The 15,890-nt window shown below is 40.5% G+C and overlaps 1 protein-coding gene across 8 annotated transcripts in view; it reads right to left on the bottom strand.

Moving 5' to 3' along the window:
• Window positions 1–15,890, bottom strand: part of RYR3 (ryanodine receptor 3) — a 954,561-nt gene that overhangs the window by 431,416 nt on the left and 507,255 nt on the right. For all 8 annotated transcript variants that reach the window (XM_089671311.1, XM_089671312.1, XM_089671314.1 and 5 more), the window contains one exon: window positions 8,094–8,263. In XM_089671311.1, coding sequence (XP_089527437.1) covers window positions 8,094–8,263 — 170 coding nt within the window. The remainder of the gene's footprint in view (window positions 1–8,093; window positions 8,264–15,890) is intronic.

The raw sequence follows: 15,890 nt of genomic DNA, 5'->3' as shown, positions 1-15,890 counted from the left end.
ATGGTGTGTTCAGGGTGATGTGCAGTGTTAACTTTCCACCACACATAGAGTTTTGCTTTTAGGCCAAAAAGTTAAATTTTGGTCACATCTGACCAGAGCACCTTCTTCCACATGTTTGCTGTGTCCCCCACATGGCTTCTTGTAAACTGCAAACGGGACGTCTTATGGCTTGTTTTCAACAATGACTTTCTTCTTGCCACTCTTTCATAAAGGCCAGATTTGTGGACTGCACGACTAATAGTTGTCCTGTGGACAGATCCCCCCACCTGAGCTGTGGATCTCTGCAGCTCCTCCAGAGTTACCATGGTCCTCTTCGCCCTCCTTGCCCAGCCTGTCAGTTTAGGTGGCCATATCTTGGTAGGTTTGCAACTGTGCCATACTCTTTCCATTTTCGGATGATAGATTGAACAGTGCTCCGTGAGGTTTATAACCTAACCCTGCTTTAAACTTCTCCACAGCTTTATCCCTGACCTGTCTAGTGTGTTGCTTGGCCTTCATGATGCTGTTTGTTCAGTAATGTTCTCTAACAAACCTCTGAGGGCTTCGCGAACAGCTGTATTTATACTGAGATTAAAGTACACACAAGTGGGCTCTATTTACTAATTAGGTGACTTCTGAATGTAATTGGTTCCACTGGATTTCAGTTAGGGGTATCAGAGTAAAGGGGGCTGAATACAAATGCATGCCACACTTTTCAGATATTTATTTGTAAAAAATTTTAAAAACCACTTATCCTTTTCCTTACACTTTACAATTATGTGCCACTTTGTGTTGGTCTATCACATAAAATTCCAATAAAATACATTTACGTTTTTGGTTGTAACATCATAAAATGTTGAAAATTTCAAAGAGTACGACAGAAACAATTGAGTACTGTCCATGATACTTTTTTATTTGCACTAAAGGGGTACGAATACTTTTTCAAGGCACTGTATCGGTGGCCAAAAATAGTGTTATCGGCATTTTGACGATAAGAAAAAAGGTGCTGATAACGGCCACTGAAATCCCAATTTTGCCGACTAATTTGCAGCAATTTTACCTGTAATTGTGCTGCATTTTTATCCCTGATTTTGCCACAATTTTAACTGTGATTTTATGCGCGATTTTGCAGCAATTTTACCCGTGATTTTATCTGCAATGTTACTGCGATTTTACTATGTTTAAGGGTGCATTTTTCATAGGTCAAGTGACTCACAAAAAGGCATGAAAACCGCAGCATGTGTGTGTTTCTGCTGGATTTTCAAGCCATTTCAGGCCTGGTTCACAGCAATGCAGTCTGCATTTTGTCCATTTTGCGTTTTTGATGCTTTTTTTTATGCATTTCGTGTTTTTTATTTTTTTTTGGGGGGGGTGGCAATTTGTTGCTGGGCAGATTAAAAATGCAAAATGCATCAAAACCATAACACGCGTATCTTTGAAGCATTTTTGCAGCAGTTCAGACCTGGTTCATACCACTGCAGTTTGCGTTTTGTCCGTTTTCGCATGCTTTTTACAGTGCGTTTTTCAGCCAACTTGTTGCTTGGCAGATTAAAAATGCAGATTAAGGCTCCGTTCACACTAGGGCAATTTTGCTTGCAATTTGAAAATGTGTTGTGAAAATGTGCAATAGAGTGTTCATTCATTTCAATGGCATCTGAAAACATGGGGCGTTTTTGCTATGATTGTTGCGCATTTTTCCACGCGACAAAATCCTGGGACTTGCGACACCCAAGAACTGAAAAAACGCAAAACACATAAAAAACGTACTAAAAACATACATGCAAAAATGCAAAATGGACAAAACGCAAACTATATTGGTTTTTGCTTTTTTCTGAACCAGGCCTGAAATGCATTGAAAACGTAGCAAAAATGTACATGTTGTTTGTGTTTTGTGTTTTTACTCTGCCCAGCAACAAGCTGGCTGAAAAAAAGAAACATTCAAAAAAAGCATTACAAAAACATGCATGCAAAAACACAAAACGCATTGCAAAAAGCACTGCAAAACGTTTACTGCATTGGTATGAACCAGGCGTGAATTGCATTGAAAACGCAGCAAAAATGCATCAAAAATACACATGTGCTAGGTTTTGATGCATTTTATGAGTCACATGACCTATGAAAACGCACCCTAAATGTGGTAAAATCATGGGTAAAATCGAGGATAAAACTGCAGAAAAATGGTGGGTAAAATCGCCGTAAAATGGCTGATAAAATTGCAGGCAAATTCCAGGTGAAATCATGGCAAAATCATGGCAAAATTCCAAATAAAATCTCTGCAAAATCAGGTAAAATTGTGGCAAAATTGCTGCAAAATCGCGGGTACAATTGCAGCAAAATTCCAGGTATAATTCTGTGTAAAATTGCCGCACAATTCTTGGTAAATCATGGCAAAATTGCGGGTAAAACTGTGGCAAAATGCAAGTAAAATCGTGGCAAAATCATGGGTACCAACGTGGCAAAATCATGGGTAAAATCATAGCAAAATCCCAGGTAAAATCGCTGCAAAATGCATTTGTTGCGCAGAAAAACGTGCCTCAATTGCGGCATAAACACCCTGCGTTTACAGGTGCCATTGAAATGAATTACACCTGAACAAGCAATTGCGCACTTTCACAGCACATTTTCAAATCACGGTGTTTCCGGGCCACATTTTGAAACACCATAGTGTGAATGGAGCCTTATGTCCTTTGTTTCTACTCTGTTATGGCCAGGGATGTGATCACCTGGAAGCATACAAGCAGCGACGGCTGTTAGAAAAATAAGAATTAGAATTTAATATTTAGTTCCAGCAGACAACAGAGGATAAACAATCTAATTATGGGAATGTGTCCATATTTATTCTGGCATTAAAAACAGAATGCCAGGGCAGTTAGTTCCTATTCTGTTGTGACTGGAGAGTGAGTGATCACATGTGAGGATAGTAGTGGCAGCTGGGGAAAGTGTAGGCGTGTTTTCTGTTGAAGTGGGCGAGTACACATTCAACATGTACAGGCCTAGTGTACCTGCCCACACTCACTGCAATTCCCAAAGGTTGATGGAAAGTGTAGTTTCCTGAGATGAGTGGATATGATGTAATCCCAGCTGTTACACTTCCTCCTTGGCACTGCAGATGCTGTAATTTTTTTTGAATTACAGAGATGACTTCCTGAAAATTCAATTAGACTGTTCTCTTCAATGGTAAGGAATTTCACAAATGTATTAACTGTTTAGTGTTTTGTGTAGGGCGGTGTACTAATGGGTATATTTTTTGCCTATCCCGGAGTTCTTCTTTAATGGTAGAGAAATGCCAAAGAAATAATGTAATACAGGAGGCTTGTCTTTGCCAGGCTTTTACTAATATAGTATACTATGTGGCTAAATTGTTTCAGATCCCGTTGATTGGGGAAATGGAAATACTCTTTGTCCATAAACGTTTGCTGATATACCATTTATTGGTCACACAAGAATTCAAATCTACACTGTCAGTAATCTTCTGATCACATTTTCTAACACCTCCATTTTTTCCCATTCTGTTTTGGGTGATAATCAGACATGATGACCTTTCCTTTTTACAGATGTGCACCAAGAAACCAATGGCTGCCTGATACTACTGCAACAATCACAACATTAGGTGTTCACATTCTGTATTTTATCACATGTGGCATTAACCATTATCAAACCTGGTAATAAAATTAACTTACTATGATGCTTAGATTATAAAGGAGTAAACACTTGCAAGAAAACAAGTACAGCATTTACGCCTGATGCACACAAAGCTTACAAATGCCGCTTATACAGGTGTTCAGTGTTTTTTTATGCCTGTAAAAGCACCTCTGTGTTAGCCTACGTGGCCATGCACACACAGGCCCACAATTTCCTTCAATTAGACTGTGACAAGACTGAAGTCATTTTTATTAGCACCCCCCATCAATTATGTAAGGCCAGCCCTGGTAGCCTATCTATAGATGGCACTGTAATTGAGCTTCAGTCTAAATTGAAAATTCTAAAGGTGACATCTGATTCTAGTTTACCTTTTGATCCATACTTACAAAATGGTGTCAGAACATCTTTTTTCTACTTGAGAAACATTGCTCGGCTGCGTCCTATGCTATCATACACTGTAGCTGAAAAGCCGATCCATACATTTGTGTTCTCCCAACCTGACTACTGCAATGCTCTACTTGCTGATATACCTATATGTACCTATATGCACTATTAATCAACTACAATATGTACAAAATTCTGCAGCCATAATTCTCACTAGATCTGGTACAAGTGACCATACTACCCTTTCCTGGGAGTACTTGCACTGGCTACCCATCAAGTTTCTCATAGACTTCAAGATCCTCCTGCTCTACAGTATATGGCTCTTTATGGTTTGGCACCCCATTATCTGTCTGAACTTTTATCAACTTACCACCTCCACCCCCCCGTAACCTCCACTCCTCAAGTTCTGTATGTAATCCCTACCCACCTACACTTGATGGGAAACACAAACCTCCCCTGCTATGCCCGAAAACTTTGGAATTCACTTCCAAAAAACATCAGAGAGTCATCTTCTTTAAACTCATTCAAATCAAATCTAAAAACTTTTTCTTTAGACAAACTCTCACATAATTGCCCCTTTTGTCTTTTGTTTTATCCTGTGTATTTCTTGTGTTTTTGTTTAGCTTTTCTTTGTAAAGTGCTTTGTGAAGGCTACCTTTAATATTTTTATGATGATAGGAATTTACAGGCGTATTTGAAGAGGAGCATTTGCAGGCAGAAAAAAATGCATCAAAGGCGCCATTCTGAGAGGAGCTTTTGAGCAGAAAAAAAAAAAAGTGTACCTCTGCCAACTACTAGTCAATGAGCTCCCTACACTTGCAGACACCTGTTCCAATGCCTCGAATGAGAGGGAAAGGGGCGTGGAACGGACCAGGGGAGCACACAGGGGCCCAGGAGCAGCAGAAGGAAGAGGAAGCTGGACAGGAGGGGCAGCATTTACTAGAACTGTAAGACCTGCATTTTCCTCCTGCAGCGGCCGAATGCCAGTGGGAGGGAGAGGAAGAGAAGATGACATTCAGCTGCTGCAGGAGGAAAATATAGGTGAATAATTCTAGTAAATGCCTCCCCGCCACCCCGCCAGCTGGTGGGTGACAGGTCCACTTTGCAGCTCATAGCCAGCGCCCAGTCTCCACTCACCACATCCAGGGCTCTGGCACTGAAGATCCCCCCAGAGCCAGGTCTTCCTCAGCAAATCTGTCACAGCATCTTCACACTGGCCCTGAACAGCACAGTGATGTCTTTGTGCACAGCAGAAATATGTCCCCTGGGAGCAAGGCACAGTCATCAGAATTCCCAGCCAGATGCTGCCCAGGAAGAGGAGGGGGGAGTGCAGGTCACCAGAGACATCAGCACAGGTCAGTGCGTGGCAGTGGGACACCTGGGAAACTCCACCACAGAGACCCCCTCAGTCCAGGATGAATAATGTGGTGACCCTAGGTGTGGCAGGGGGAAGCAATCACAGGAATGATGCCCTGTGTCTGTCCCTGCAGCAGTTGAAAGCCAAGCTGAGACACAGACACAGGGCATCGTTCCTTTGTTTGCTCCCCTCACCCTGATCCCCCTCCTTGGCTTGCTCACAACTGGATTTCCCTACTGTTCGGGTCCCTGTGTGCCCAAGACCCCTAGAGGAGGACTGATGCTACCCCCTATCAGAGGCCCTGAGCAGCAGCAATCAGGACACCAGTGCGCCCTCCCCTGTCTCTGGCCAGGGCGATGAGCTGGGATCTGACAGAAACTTCATAGCTAACAGTCCTACACTGGGCCTGTTCCCTCCTGGACTCATTGAAGGACATCGGGAGCCTGGGGGTGATGAGGAGGAGGAGAAGGAAGAGGTGAGGCAAGGGTTGGCTGCACCCAAGGCGGCTACCTAGTTTGCCTAGTGGTAGAGCCGACTCTGTGCATAGGGGTGAATGTACTGATCAGGTCCACATGAAAAATTGAGGGGCAGACCTCATCGAACCCTGCATGTGAAAGGGCCCTAAACTTTACAGTAAATTGTAACATTCATATTTCTGTGAATAAATAGCTGCAAGCTCACTGGTATGTGTAACAATACACATATGCACTTTTCCCTATGTTGTACTATGACATATGTATCTGGATGCATTTCGGGTCAGAACATTTTATGGGGAAAGAAACCAAATCAAGGAATTCTTTTAGATAAATATTATATTAAAGAGAAACATACATGGTCAATAATTGGAACAGATACACAAGAGATAAAAAATTGTTAACCATTTCACACACACATACTGGAAACACTAACAAACGTTGGCATGCCATATTATGTAATAATGATTATCAAATGCACTTTTACTTTCTATTTTTGGTTTCATGGAAACATTAATTGTGGAAAATCACTACGTGAAATCTACTGCTACTCTCAAGCTACATTACTGCCCAATGATTCCTTGAATGAAGGAAACTCTGAATACTATATTTTCTGTTCGAAATTGTGCTTAAATAATCATTCTAGGTATTGTAATGTTATACATTACATACATATACACTGGTCCAGCTTGGACCAATGTAACTATGTGTATGACACCTGGCCAATGCCGCTGGAAGCTAGAAATCACTGAAGTAGGCACAGCTACTCCAGTGACCTCCACTTGCTTCCTAGTCCCATGCTGAGCAGCCAGCCTGAGGCATTATGAATACACAAAGTCAGCTCATCACAGACATCTTTCAGAGAAAACATTGCATTGTCTGAATGGATGCAAAGAGTTCTCTGTTAGGACAAGTTAGAGAGCATTACTTCCTGCTTGCCTCTCCACCTTGTCCCAACCGAGAATGCTTTGCATTCATTCAGAAAATGCAAGGTATTCTCTTAATGGCTCCTGTGCTGAAAGACCAACCTCCTGTGTTTACAATGCAGGAGAGCAGCCACCGGGCAGAGGGCCTAGAAGCAAGAGGAGATCACCGAGGTAGCTGTGTCTAATACAGTGATTTCTAACTTCCAGCGGCATCAGTCAGGCATGTATAATATGCCGAAGCCTGGAATTATTTTTTAAGGTTTATCAGCTTGGCTAAATGTTTGTATCATGACAATAGTTTCTAAAAAATTAACAAGATAGACATAGTGTACATCAGCTTTCTTCAACCAGGGTGCCCGGGCACCCTGGGATGACTTCAGGTTTCTTCAGGGGTGCTTTGGCAAAATGCCTAAATATTGTATGCAAAGGGTCATTGGTTCAAATCTCAACTACGGCACCACCTGCCTGGAGTTTGAATGTGCCTGCGTGGGTTCCCTCCGAGTACTCCTGTTTCCTCCCACACTTCAAAGACATGCAGGTAAGTTAATTGGATCCTGTCTAAATTGGCCCTAGTATGTGTATGTATGAATGTAAGGTAGGGACCTTAGATTGTATGCCCCTTGAGGATTAGGGACTGATGTGAATTTACAATATATATGTAAAGCACTACGTAAACTGACAGCGCTATATAAGTACCTGTAATAAATAATAAACCAGTGGGTGGATCAAGCCTGCCGTTTATTTACACAAAGCCACAGGTTTTCATTGTGCACCATTAAACCTCTGTCCTAAAAACCAATGATGTCATCAATTGATATTGAGGACATCGGGCACCTGCATAGAATTCTACTTTGCCCCTGCCCTTCTTCCTCAGCACTGGGGTTACATTAACTGAATGAGGGGGAGAAACTGAAATAGAGCAGAAACATTGGAATACTTGTCAGTACCAGTGTGCAAAGGTGTTGGGTATCCTATGTGTGCGGATGTTGCTGTGATATGTAAAATTATTAATTTATTTTTTTACACTTTAGAATGGGGTGCCTCAAGATTGTGCAGAATTCTAAATGGTGCCTTGATGGAAAAAAGGTTGAGAAAGACTGGTGTATATCGCTAATAATAATTTTTTGGTGCCCTCTGCTGACATAAACCAGGAGAAGCAGCTTAACTTAGTTTTCTTCTGATTTCTGCTTTTTCAGTCTCAGATCGACAGCAGCAAATAATTGTTACGTTAAAGTTCTTACATTGAGATAAAATGCAGCAATTGAGATGCTTAGAATGGATTTCTGTTAGTGGTGTACCTTAGACTTACTACGAGTAATTCCAATTGCTTACTGTATCAAGCGATGCCGATGCTCTTAGGTCAGGTAAAAAGGCCACCTCTAGCAGATGGAGGAGGAAGCGTTGGTCCTTAATGCCATAGACACGGTCCAGGAAAAGCACCATAGGGGCCTTGTGATCAGGGCAAAAACTGGCAGCCATGTCAGGCTCAAACACTGTGCCATCTGAAGGGAACATAAAACTTATATTACAGTTCTATAAAACACTATTAAAACCAATATTCCTGCTATGAATACTGTCAGGCACTGGAAGGATTGTGGACTGTGTGAACTATATGTCACCTAGTTTCCTCATATACATGTGGTGACGGGCTCCAGGGTAAAGAATGATGTGGAGAATACAAATTTTGTTTTCCCAAAATTATAGTGAGTTTTCTTCTGAGTCCTAGAGCCCAAATACTTTGTAGGGTGGGATAAATCCTCCATTCCTAGGTTCATGACTTACCTGGTAGCCAGACCTTATTATTAATCTCAGGTGACCACAGGCCTATTTGCATGTAAATTGGTTAATGCTAATGTAGGCCTGATAGTGTGTGAAAATGCTGACTGCAGACAAAACATTAAAAAATATACATTTACTGTCTATTTTGGGGAACCCATTAGAACAACACCCTGATTTTAGTTGATGGTTCTGATGAGCAGAGGTTTTATTTGTTTTATGTTATTAACTTGCAGTACAAAATCCTCTTGAATTGAAAGCTGTGTTTGCTGCAAAGCTGAATATAAATGTAGGGCAAACCTTTCTGGACTGTTTCTGCCCTTTGGGCCTGGTATGGATTTTGAAGGGAACTCCCACGCCAAAATTTTTATAAAAATGGCGTGGGGGTCCCCCCCAAAATCCATACCAGACCCTTATCCGAGCATGCAGCCCGGCAGGTCAGGAAAGGGGGGGGATGAGCGAGCGACCCCCCCCTCCTGAACCATACATGGCCACATGCCCTCAACAAGGGGGGATGCTTTGGGGCAGGGGGGCCGGTGGTAGTGGGGGTCTGCAGGCAGGGGGCTTATCGGAATCTGGAAGCCCCCTTTAACAAGGGGGCCCTCAGATCCCGCCCCCCCCTCATGTGAATGAGTATGGGATACATGGTCCCCATACTCATTCACAAAAAACAAAAAGTGTGGTGTGAAAAAAGACGGGACATGGTCATCATGTCACATGGGGTGGGGTCACATGCGTGATGTCCCTGGGTGGCCCCATCCCTTACATATTTAAGAACTGTCAAACCACCGGAGCAGGCAGACGGCGGGAGCCATCGTCGGAAGCGGAAACTTTTTTTTTTTATTCTTTTTTTTTCGGCGGCGGGCATCGTGATTGACATTGGATCTACTGCGGGGGACATTCTTCTTTTCTTTTAATAAAGGACTTGTCAAAGACCATGTCCTGTCTTTTTTCACACTGCACTTTTTGTTTTTCGTGAATGAGTATTGCGACCATGTACCCCATACTCATTTTGGGGGTAACCCCCACGCCATTTTTTTAAAATTTTGGCATGGGAGTTCCCCTCAAAATCCATACGAGTCCTGAAGGGCTTGGTATGGATGGGAGGGGGCACCCCACAATGGTTTTTTATTTATTATGGTGCCAGTTTTTAAATGTAATTACCTCTTTTATTTTTCTTCACTTAGAGATTCAGCTGTCACTTTCCCCCCCAATAAAAGAGAAAGTTTCTTTTAAGTTTATTTCCCCAAGTTAAAAGAAAGTGTTTTCTTTTATTTTTAAAAGCTTTCTTTAACAAAGCTTTCTTTAACTCTGGGGAAAGTGACAGCTCTGTAAGATATAGTGAAGAAACAAAAAAGCCGGCAATTGCATTTAAAAATCCGCACAGACATACACTTCGTATTGCAAAAGAAAATGTGTTAAAAATTCGAAAACGAGGCATTATTTTCAATGGATTTTCATTCGTAAACTGAAAATTACGTTAACCAAGGCGTTTGTAAACCGAAGTACACCGGTACTGTAAAACAAACAGGGAGACTCAGTGTGAACTGTCACTATGTGCATCTACCAGAAGACCTGATGCATCTGAAATAATGAGCAAGCTGACGTGAGGTCTTTGGATTGCTCAGTCAGCACTGTCATACCTATAAATTTTGCCACAAAATTCAACATGTTCTGCACCTGAGCCCCACCATGATGTGCTTGGCAATAGGGCGGATATATTGTAAGTATTGTTCTAAAGTTAACAATATACACAAACCAGGGTTGTTGTGTTTGATGTGTCTAAACTGCTGTTCTGTGTTCCTGCAGACATGCTGTACAGCTTTGGAATATAGCTTACAGATAGAAAGTAGTAAGAAATAAACCCCTCTAACTGAACATCGGAATTGATACCATGGGGCTGTCTACCTGTTTGAAGATGAATTCCAGCTGTGACAATTTTTACATAGTTATATTGGTCCAGCTTGGTCCAATTTAGGTATGTGTGTGTCATTTGTATTTATGTACCTTTAGGATCGCCATGAAAGCTGGAAATCATTGTAGCAGGCACCGCTACTACAATAGTCTCCTCTAGCTCCTGGGTCCTGTACCAAATGGCTGCCCTGCTGCATTGTGAACACAAAAGGTTGCTTGCTTGGCCTAGACTTAAAAGCCGCATCTCAATGAAAGCAAAGTGTTCTCTGATTGGATGAGGTGAAGAGGCGGGATGGTGACGTTATAATCTTCACTTCATCCAATCAGAGAAACTGTTAAGTAATTGATCAAATGTAAAGCAATATCTTAATGGTGCCCGTGCTGAGCAGATGACCTCCTTTGTTCAATAATCAGCAGTACAGCCTTTTGACACAGGACCCAGAAGCTTTCAGGGGGATCTCACAGGTATGGCACATACATTCCTAAATTTGTCCAAGTTGGACTAATATACCATGTAAAACTTGCTGGCATTCAGCTTTAAGCATCAGCACATTCTATTAGTCCATCCTATTCCCTTTTGTCAGTTATCTTGTAATCTAGGAAACCCTTTTGCTTACCTGAGAGATGCAACCAAAAAGAGTTCACTACAGGCTGCTTCCAGTTTCTCACATGCAGAATATTTATTACTAAGAAGGTTCTCATGGCCCCATTCATGTCTTTGATTTGACTGGGAATAGTACAGTAACAACGAAAGGAAGTTTCATAGCACAGGTTTAAGAAATCTGGCTACAGTGTACTACAAAACTAGGGCAAGTTAAGAGAGCAAAGGGGGTAGCTATAGGATTTGCAAAACATATAAGGTTTGAGTTGGAAGAGAGAGAGACAGACCCGGAGGGGAGGTTTATATTTCTAAGAGGTAAAATAGAAGACATTGAATGTACAGTTGCTAATATTTATTGTCCTAATAAGAAGCCGGAAAGATTCTTGAAAAGAATTTTAAAAAGATTGATGGATTTTAGAAAGGGGTATTTGATAGTAGCTGGGGACCTCAATTTATGTATGGACCCACAAATGGATACTACTTCATCTATACAAAGAGGGTAGTAAGTCCCTAAGAGTACTAAAGAAAGAGATAAGGGACTATCAGTTAGTGGATGGTTGGAGAATTATGCACATGAACGATAGAGACTATTCCTTCTTCTCAAGGGCCCATGAGATGTATTCTAGACTGGATTACATACTGATAGATCACCGATTAATAGAGTCTTTAATCAGAGTGATTTAATAGAGGTAAGGTCACTCTCAGACCATGCCCCAGTTGTAATGAAAATAGGATGGGGAAGAAAGCCTCCAGGTGGTTTGATGTGGCGGTTGAATGAGTCTCTCCTAATGGATCCAGAGACTGAGCGAAAGGTTGGAGAGGAAATTAGGAGATATTTTGAGGAAAATGAAACGGGAGAGATATCTGAGGCTACAGTGTGGGAGGCCCATAAGGTCTACATAAGGGGAATTCTTATTGCAATTGGGGCTAGAAAGAAAAGGGAAAGGAGAGAGAAGATCAGTAGGCTCTTAAAAGAACTGGAGGATGTTGAACAATTGCATAAAAAGAATATAACGAAAGAGATAATGCAGAAGGTAAAGGAAAAGAAAGAGGAATTAGAGATTATGATGGAGGAAGAGAAGAAGAGAGTCTTTAATAAAGTATTATGCGAAAGATATAGATGGGGTGATAAATCAGGAAAGTTTTTGATGAGAGCTTTGAGGAAAAAGAAAAATAGGAATTACATAGAGAAAATAAAAAACCCCAAGGGAGAACTGGTGCACTCAACTAAAGATATTGTGAAGGTGTTTAGAGATTATTATAGCAAACTTTATAATATTGCCCCTCAAGATTCAACACGTAAAGATGGAATAATAAACGTAGAAAAAAGAAGAATATATTTAAAAAACGCAGGACTACCGAAATTAAATGAAGATCTTTTAAATTCCTTAGAATCTGAAATTACCTATGAAGAAATAAAGATAGCATTAAAAAAAATCTATGATAGGTAAAAGCCCAGGACCAGATGGATATACTGTTAGATATTATAAAAAATATAGTGAACTGTTAATACCTACATTGAAGTCCTATTTTAACGCCTTGGGAGAAGAGATGGATATGAGACGAGAATCACTGCAGGCTCAGGCGGTCCTCATATACAAGGAAGGAAAAGATCCCACCCAATGTTCAAGCTATAGACCAATATCTTTGCTGAATATAGACACGAAGATTTATGCAAAGATTTTGGCAAATAGATTGAAAGTTTTAATGCCCGAATGGATACATGAAGATCAGGTGGGTTTTGTTCAGGGGCGAGAGGGTAGAGATAATGGGTTGAGATCACTGTTGCTTATCCAGAAAAGTAGAAAGGGAAGGTCGCCAGCGGTGGCTCTTTCAATGGATGCAGAGAAGGCATTTGATAGAGTCAAATGGGGATAAATGATGGACACATTGGAGATCTTAGGAGTGGGCGATAGAATGAGAACTTGGATAGGAAAGTTATATAAAAACCCCTCTACAGTGGTAATGGTAAATGGGGAGCTATCGGAATCTTTTGAGATGACAAATGGAACAAGACAGGGCTGCCCACTGTCCCCATTGTTATATGTTCTATCCTTGGAATCATTATTAGCAACAATAAGGAAAAACGTAGACATAAAAGGAATACGGGTGGGAAATATAGAACATAAGGTTGCCGCATTTGCAGATGATTTACTGTTTTATGTAGAAAATCCTAGGATAACGCTCCCTAATTTAATGAGGGCTTTGAAGGAATATGGAGAGATGTCAAACTTAAAAATTAACCCGTCTAAAACAGAGATATTAAATATAAACCTTTCAAATAAAGAAAAAAGGGGGATACAAGGGGAGTTTCCCTTTGTGTGGAGAGAGAGAGAATTGAAGTATTTAGGGGTAAAACTCACCTCGGCCTATAAAAACTTGTATCAAGCAAATTATATAGTAATGTTAAATGAAATTAGAGAGGAACTAAAGAGATTAGGGGGAGGAAATCGGTCCTGGTTGGGACGTATAAATTTGATTAAAATGGTTGTAGTTCCCAAAATCCTATATAAATTTCAAATGGTCCCTATTAAGTTGCCTGAGGTATATTTTAAGATACTGAGAAAGATGATGACAAGATTTATTTGGAGTAATAAAAAACCTAGAGTATCTTACGAAGTGATAACTAGAAATAAAGAGAATGGCGGATTGGGAGTCCCTGACTTTAAGAGATATTATAATGCAGTTATTTTGGCTAGAATATTTGATTGGACATATAATGCAAAAGGGAAAAGTTGGGTCACAGTGGAAAATTCACTTAGTGGTAATGATTTAAGTAGGAGTATATGGGTGCCTACAGAGTATAGAGGATTAAAAGAAAGCACGAGTGTGTATACTTTAAATGTGTTAAGAGTGTGGGATAAAATGCACAGACAGTTAAAGTGGGAATTTAATTCATTATTGATGCAATTGAAAAATTCAGGGTTCTTCCCACCAGGTAGGGAGGAGGTTTCAGGAAAATGGATCACGAATGAGAGTGCCCAATTGAGAGATATAATGAAAGGAGTAGAACTGAGAACACTTAAAGATTTGAAAAAGGAATAGGGAAAGATTTTCACTAGGATAGATGGCTGGAGATATAATCAATTAAAATGTTTTGTGGGGAAATTGCCTAAGCCTTTGAGAGCGAGTATAGATTGGAACTTGTTTGAGAAGTTGTTGGGATCACGAGGTAATGGGAGACACGGTACGGCAAGGATATATAAAATTCTCACTGAGTTAGATAAAGGTGGAAAAAAACTAATGTATATAGAAAAATGGGAAAGAGACTTGGGTGTGGAGATAGATGAGGTTAAACAAAAAAGAATATTTAGGTTGGTACACGAGAATATAAGCTCACGGGAGGTGGAAATGAATTTTAAATGTTTGACAAGAGGATATATTACACCAAGTATAGAACATAAGATGAGTAGGGAGAAGTCACCTTTTTGTTGGCGGGGTTGTGGAGAGATAGGCACGTTTTATCACATATGGTGGGAATGTCCAAAGATACAAATATTCTGGAGAGAAGTGGTACACCAAATTAGAAAGATTACGGAAATTGATATTAGTCTGGACCCTGGAACCTGCCTCTTACATAACACAGAAATAGCAGTAAATAAATATAAAGAATCAGGAATATGGAATTTTCTAAATGCAGCCAAGGGATTGATTCCAAAATTTCGGCGTCAAGTAGAAGCTCCAAAAAAACAAGACTGGATAGTTAGAATGGACCATATTGTAAGATTAGAGAAAATGTTTTATGCCCAGGAAGATGGTATGGGGATATATCAGGCGAAATGGAAAAAATGGGAAGAGCTTAGATCAAGTGTGAATGGACGAGAGTAAGGCCTCTCTTTTTCTTGCCCCCTTATGATGAGAGCATGATTTAGAGCCTCTTTTTTCTCTTGCCAAAGAGCGGTGGATGTAGGGTGGGGTGGGAGGTTAGGGTGGGGGGGTGACTATGGAGCTGCTAGTGGGGGGGTTGGGAGAAATAAGGAAAATATGGGAAATGAATGTTTAAATTAGATACTGTTGTTATATGAATGTAGAGAATTTATATTGTGGATTTTAAATTTCCTAATATTTTGAAAATCAATAAATATTTAAATACCAAAAAAAAACAAAACTAGGGCAAACTAAAGTAACACACTGGAATAACGCAGTGTTTACTGGATAGCAGTTCACTGATTGGTTGCACTTACATAAACTGCTCTCTAATTTATAGAACCTATCTCATCTTACTTTATGGCAAAGGGGATCATTAGACAATCATACATTTAATAACATTGGTAAGCTGACTCCTAAGTCTGAGTTTAAACTATGACCACTTATGTAACATATTATAATACAATGTCCAAATAGTAATGCACGTGCAAAATACTACTTTTCAGAGCAACTAATTAGTGACATAACTGTTTTTTCTTAATTCTTTCTTTCTTTATATTTGGTTATCCTGTGTGATGGCAGTAGCAGAAGGTGAAATTTTAAACAGCTTACAGCTCTTTGTACACAATTGGTCATTTACTGTCGGTTAACACTGAATCTGACTTTGAAATCGTGCGACTTCACTTGAAGTCGCACGATTTCAAAGCCACATGTTAGTGCGACTGAAGGTGTGACTTGGCTGATATCTGTGCGAATTTATGCACAGATGTCTATGCATGTCATACCTGAAATCGCAAAAAAAAATACAGGAAACTTTTTTCAAATCGGTTCAGCACTGCAAAGTCGGAGTCGCACCAATTTGAACGGTTCCATTGCGGGCAATAGGGTGCGACTTCTCATGTGATTTGAAACTGTCAAATCGCATGACAAGTCACACCGGTCGCATTACAAGTCAAACCGGGCTTACTGTT

This window comes from Staurois parvus, unplaced genomic scaffold (genome assembly GCF_062004578.1).
Source record: "Staurois parvus isolate SC_StPar_1 unplaced genomic scaffold, SC_StPar_1.0 ptg000104l, whole genome shotgun sequence".
Classification (NCBI taxonomy): domain Eukaryota; kingdom Metazoa; phylum Chordata; class Amphibia; order Anura; family Ranidae; genus Staurois; species Staurois parvus.
The sequence above is the reverse complement of the archived record's forward strand: the minus strand, read 5'-3'. Positions and strand labels throughout refer to the sequence as shown.